The 6625-nt window shown below is 38.3% G+C and overlaps 1 protein-coding gene across 1 annotated transcript in view; it reads left to right on the forward strand.

Moving 5' to 3' along the window:
* Nucleotides 1-156: 156 nt before the first annotated feature.
* The window catches only part of WDR11 (WD repeat domain 11), a 46480-nt gene continuing 40011 nt past the window's right edge, over nucleotides 157-6625 (forward strand). The window contains exons 1-3 of the mRNA XM_009635951.2: nucleotides 157-362; nucleotides 1175-1286; nucleotides 5315-5468. Of these exons, the coding sequence (XP_009634246.1) occupies nucleotides 157-362; nucleotides 1175-1286; nucleotides 5315-5468 (472 nt within the window). The remainder of the gene's footprint in view (nucleotides 363-1174; nucleotides 1287-5314; nucleotides 5469-6625) is intronic.

Raw genomic sequence — 6625 nt, forward strand, 5'->3', positions numbered from 1 at the left:
GGGGCTCAGCCAGCGCCGGCAGCTGTCGGGAGCGCCTAAAGCGGTGGTAGCCATCCCTTTGGGGAGCTGGTTGTGCCCTTCTGCGAGGGAATCGCTAACAGCCGCCTGGGCCACGGCGGGGGCGAATACTCGGGTCCTTACTTTTGCCCGTTGGGAATGGGCATGCTGTGCTGTTGTGTCCAAGGCAAGCCGCATCCTCCTGCTAGGCACTGCGAGGACGTCCCCGTCCTCTCCCCTTTCCCAGCCGGCAGGGGGCCCTGTGGAGTTGCTGCTGTCCAGCTCTCGAGCGAGAGCAAAGCCATGGTCGTAGAAAAGCATGGGCCAGTCCCTTCTGGCAATGACCTGTGCTTCTCTGGGCAGAGGTCTGTTTGGTGCAACAAACTGTAGAGATGAGAGCAGCTTCTTCTGGTTTCTGTTTCTGTTGTTTTTTTTGAGAGCTGTTGTACAAAGCCAGTACATATATTGGGTTTCGTACACGTTTTTCTGAGCAGAGACTACCCAAGCTGTGCTGAAAAGCATTAATGTAGTACTGCTGAATCTTAGGGAGAGAAAATGAAATGAAGTAGCTGAACTAAGTAAGTTTTGAAAACTGTGGCCTTTACATTTGTCAGCTTGCAAAGCAGTGAACATTGAAGTCTTAGTCTGAAACTTTTATTTTCTCCTTTGACTGTTCCCACTTGCTTGGTGCTCATAACTTCATAGTTGTCATTGGTGGCTGCAGTAACCCTTCCTGAAGTCAGACAGGCCTCAGTGGATTTTCACCATTGCTGTAATCATTGTTCACATGCTCCTTTTCTGTCTCCAAAAAAGGAAAAGGAAAAAAAGAGATGCAATTAATTATATAATTGCAAATACGTTGCTTACCTGCATGCTTATGTGTAAAATTTAGGAATACTGTTTGTGAATTCCTATGTGATGTCTTAAATTTACAGAAGAGGGCTTTTATAGATGGACACAAAGAGGCGCTTTGCAGTGGCTTAAGGTTCCATCAGCAAATGGGTCAGCAGACAGTGTAGCAATGGCATTTTATAATGCTTTTGAGTTTTATGTTATTAAAGACTTTTACTGTTTCGTGTTTATGTCTAGTCACATGCACTCAAAAAAAAAAGCCTCATTCTTGATGTGCTTTTTGTTCTTTTTTGATCTTTTTTGATGGTGATATATGCTTTTCTAGGGGCTGGCAAGGTTTGATTGCATATGGATGTCATTCTCTTGTGCTGATAGTTGATACCAATACTGCTCAGACTTTACAGGTTTTGGAAAGACACAAAGCTAGTGTTGTCAAGGTGAGACATACATGTTTTAAGGTATATTTCTTGATTCTGGTGTATATATTATTTTTCTAAATGACTGAATACTTGACATTATATTGCACTTGATTTTCACATAAAATCTATTGTAAAATACCTATATTTTACATGTTCTCTCTTACAGCTAAATCAAACCATACATGCTGAAATTTGACCTGAGGTTGATGGTATACCTTTATGGGAGGTATAGAATATATAGAAGGTATAGAATATGTAGAAACATTTGGTAGTGTTATAGAACACACAGATAGAAACATTTCTAAGAAAGCTCTTAACGTGACAGAATTTCAAATGAACATTACAAAATATCAGATGCATGTCTTAGTTGATGCCCTTGCTAATCATCCCTGTTGTGGAGGTAACCAGTGCACCATTTGACTAGGAAGTTACTTTTACGTTTTTACATTTAAGTTTTTACTTCTGCTCTTACCTATAGAAAAGGAACAATAGCAGAAAAAACCCAAACATTTATTTTAGCAATAAGAAATGGCTAAAATTTAAGCTTAAGTGTAGGGTACCTGTGCTTTCCTTTGAAGGTCTTTGACTTGAAATTGCAGTGAGTTTGACTTTGGGTCAAGTGTGGAACAGGATGTATTTCTTTGACACATCATTTCTTTGACTGTGGGGAATGACAGTCAGGTTTAGAGGAATGTTTGGCTGGCAGATGTAATGTTTGATAGTCTGTAGCTCAAATGCTATATTAGAAGGCAGTCAGTAAGTCATGAAGAAAATCAGATTTTTAGATGGGGGAGGATTTTGGTGGTTTTTTATAATAAAAAGTTTGAACATGCCTGCTGTAAATTGCTATTTTTTCCCATGTGTAATTTTCTTTAAGTAGACCATCTTCATATAGATACACTCATACTATATCAGATATGGCCACTCTGGTATTTTAAAATTAAACACAATTATTTTGTCTTCGGGTTTGATAACTTACTGAATTCTGAGTCATCGTGTTCTGATGCTATCTTTCTGCATGCTAAAGAGCTTCAATTTTTTGGTGAGTGGTTTTGAAATGTCAGTATATTCAGTATTTATGCAGGTGGTGGTGTTTCTGATTCTTTATATAGTATAATTTATTTCTGTGCTAGAGAGTCCAATTAAGTGTGCTTTATTATAATAAATAAACTGTTCAAATCCTTGTTGAAAATACTGGCTAGGGCTAAACTGATACGGATCCATACAAGATCTTGGCCAAGAGCCATACAGATAATGACATTGTAGCTTTTTAAAAATGGTCGTAAGATTTAGGAATTAATTTTGCTTGATTAGAGAGAATTTTGAGCCTGACTGGCAAAAAGGATGGTAAAAGGGTTAGGTTTCAAAATTTTTTGAGACTTGTGTGCTGTGATGTGTTTTAAAAATAATGCTAAAATGTCACCAAGGACCAAAACCTGATTTCTTCCAGCATGTTTGTATACGTGCCCAAATCTTTCAATGACTTTTGAGATTGCCAGGGTTGCCCCCAAACATTACTGACAGTTAGAGCTTGTGCCGCTGATATGAATAATATTTCTGGTGACAAACTTGAGGCAACTTATGTGACTCTTGAGGAGAAGTTATTTCTTAGTTGTCTCAGACACAACAGCAGCCACGGACTCAGTGGCACTCTGTGAAATCAATACCTTTGCTTGGCTTTTGGCAGCTTGTTTGGGTAAGCATACCCTTAGCCTTGGTTGTCTTCAGGCTACCCTTTAAAATGAACAAATCAATTCCAATGTTTGTAATTGTGTAAAAAATAGAAAATATAAGTGGTATGGAGGTAGCAGCTATAACGATGACTCTGCTTTAAAATTTCCACTTAGCTTGGGTAATAATTTTAGCAAAATTGGTTTTTGATCCATGTAATGATAGCATTTTAATCTGCTTCAGTTACATTCACTAGCTTTGAGAAGTAACATTATTTCCATAGGAAACCAAATGCTGAAGTCCAAACAGTTTTTACATAATTTATAGATAATTTTTCAGAACCACTGTATTAACAGAAATAGGCTGTAAAAAAATTATTAACTGATGAGGCGGAAGAATAAAGAGAAATTCTATTCTGCTTTAAGAAGTAATCATTAGATGAAAAATTATTATGAGGCCATGATCATTGTAGATACCTTTATATGCATTTGTAAGAAATTTTCTTCAATTCCTAACTGACTTATTTTTTTGTTTGTAAAAGCTAAAAGCATAAATAAGCTGGAGGGGGTCTGTAAGAAGCCTGCTTTCTATGTCTGACTTAAACTCTTTGTAGTAGAGGTTCACACCAGCAAACTCAGTCTACAGGGGATCTTCTCTCCCAAAACCCATGCTTTCAGCTTTGAAAAATTTCAAAACACACTACTATCTGCAATAAAAAAGCAAAGAGAAAAGTGACTGTTTCATAATCCTTTTGTAGTCCATTTAAATATTTTTCTTTAAATACTTCCTGGCCTTTGGCTGTCATACTGTGTCTGGAGCAGGCAATGATTTCACTGAAAATTGATCCATACTAGCTGTCCACGTGTTCATATGGTATTTGTGAGGGACTGATAACTTTGTATGGAGTGGATAATACCTGGTTTTTTTTTGGTTGAGACTGATCGTATAAAGGTGTCCTTTTTGTTGTTCATAACTTGGTGACAGTTCCTCCCTTGGGAAATAATGCTTTCCAGACTTGGAATTTGCTTCAGAGTAGTACATTTTTAACTGAGGAAGAAACAGCTTTGCAGGTTTCTGTAATTACTTTTTTTAACAGCCACATAGCTATATGCAGGTATCCTCATGGGTAATTTTTTTTGAACAGCAGGGAAGCAGGAATTGTAACACTGAAATTTGCAGGTAGAGGACAGTCTCTCAAGAATTTTTTTGTTATTCTGGTAAAAACACGCTTTGGGCTTATAGCTAGAGCTTTTTGAAGATTGCTTGCTGTGTAATGTTTGTTTAATTTATTCAGCTAGGCTTTTGAGATTCATCCTTGTCACATCTCTGAGAGGGGTGGCACAAAGGTGGCTACAGTCTTCTGAATGCTGTTACAAATCTAATTCATGTTGCAAAGTTAGTGGTGCCTAATGATAAATTCTATTTCTATTTTTTTAATGTCATGCTTTAAATATCTGCAAAAAATGCTGTGTTTGGCCTTACCCTTTCTCTGTCAGGTACTGTGACAGCACACAACTAGTGAGCTACAGTGTCATTTTTGTAGTAGGTAAACTCCCATTAGCTTGGCATTGAGATTTCTTTATTCTGTTAGTGTCTTCAGTTTCTCTTTGGGACAGAAGTTCACCTTTAAAGCAGCTAACAAAACAAGTCCACATTAAATAGATAAGGAAAGAGTCAGTGTTATCTCCTTATAATCTTGGAAGACTTGTAGACAGAATGTTTCAAATTTCAAGACACATAGTTTTCATAAGTATTGCCAATTTGCGAGCCTGTGTAGCTTGAAATCCTAAACCAGAAAGTGGTATGTGGAAATGAATGGTGGCAACATGCTGAAAAGGACCAAAAAGATTGCAAATGTCAGCAATATCTTGACATGAGACAACACAGAGGTGAAAGACTAACCTTCCTTCCTCCTCAGTATCATAATATATTTATGTTTGACAGATTAGAAAAATAACATGTTTTAGTATGTGTATAAAAGTTGGATGGTAAATTTTCGACTCCTTTGTTTGGAAATCAGTGGGTGTAGGTTTGTAGATGCCCACAGAGCCTTAAACATTGCCATTTAGTTTCTTCTAAATATTTGAGTAAACTTTTTATATACATGGCATATATTTATGTACTATTGTAGTTACCTTCAGGAACAAGGATTTATGTAATTTGAAAATACCAGCCATGCAGTCATGCAGCAGAGTTGCAACATACCTTAAATTTGCACAACTGATGGTAGCTTAAAGATATGCTTACAGAGATGCTATTAACATTACTGTGCTTTTTTTTGTTTAGTACTTGTTTATCCATCTGAAAAATATAAAATATGGTGTCTTTCTTATATGTGTTTGCCTCCTTTGACCAGTTTTCATCTGTATCTTCAGGTTAAGTGGGCTAAAGAAAATTACCATCACAATATTGGCTCTCCATATTCTTTACGTTTAGCTTCTGCTGATGTTACTGGAAAAATAATTGTATGGGATGTGGCAACAGGAACAGCTCGCTGTGAAATACAAGAACATGCAAAACCAATTCAAGGTAATAACAGTGCATGATCTTTGTATGGACGTTATTTTATGGAGCATTGTGTACAAATCCATCACCTAGGTCTTGCTAAATATGCTCAGTTCTGCCACTGAATTTTACTGTTGGGATTACTAGCTTTCTCTATGTTTCTCTATTGATTTTGTGTGTAAGCGTAAGACTTACGGTCTCCCAGAGGAATGCTGAGAGATTTAATTCATTATGGTAATATTTTCCAAGATCTTGTGAAAAAAAGTTTTTTTTTATTAAAAGTATTTTTATTAATGTTATGGTTGAAATAGTAATATTTACAGTGTCAAGTACATCTTCCTGCTTTTGAACTGGGGATATAGTGCAGTTTGCATTGCACCTGAACTTTAATGTCATCTATAGTGGTGTAGTACTTTAACAGTATTACATTGCTGTAAGTTAAGAGTTTTGATTGTGCACGTGTACTTCAACAATTTTTTAGATAATTCATTTTAAAGCTGCTTCTGATCAAATATACTAGCACAATAACATAAATTTGCAATGTAACTAGAGAAGGGGTTTTTTTGAGCATCTGTGTAGTTGCCTGATTCATAGGAGCAGGGAGCACGGATTCACCAAGGGGAAATCATGCCTGACCAATCTGATAGCCTTCTATGATGGCATGACCGGCTGGGTAGATGAGGGGAGAGCGGTGGATGTTGTCTACCTTGACTTCAGCAAGGCTTTTGACACTGTTTCCCATAACACCCTCATAGGGAAGCTCAAGAAGTATGGGTTGGATGAGTGGACAGTGAGGTGGATTGGGAACTGGCTGAATGGCAGGGCTCAGAGGGTTCTGATCAGCGGGGCAGAGTCCAGTTGGATGCCGGTAGCTAGTGGAGTTCCCCAGGGCTCGGTACTCTGCCCAGTCTTGTTCAACTTGTTCATCAATGACCTGGACGAGGGGACGGAGTGTACCATCAGCAAGTTCGTTGATGACACAAAACTGGGAGGAGTGGCTGATACACTGGAAGGCTGCACTGCCATTCAGCGGGACCTGGACAGACTGGAGAGTTGGGCTGAGAGGAACCTGATGAAGTTCAACAAGGGCAAGTGTCGAGTGCTGCACCTGGGGAGGTCAAACCCCATGCACCAGTACAGGCTGGGAGCTGACCTGCTGGAAAGCAGCTCTGCTGAGAGGG

The sequence above is a fragment of the Egretta garzetta genome, unplaced genomic scaffold, assembly GCF_000687185.1.
Source record: "Egretta garzetta isolate BGI_Z169 unplaced genomic scaffold, ASM68718v1 scaffold393, whole genome shotgun sequence".
NCBI lineage: Eukaryota > Metazoa > Chordata > Aves > Pelecaniformes > Ardeidae > Egretta > Egretta garzetta.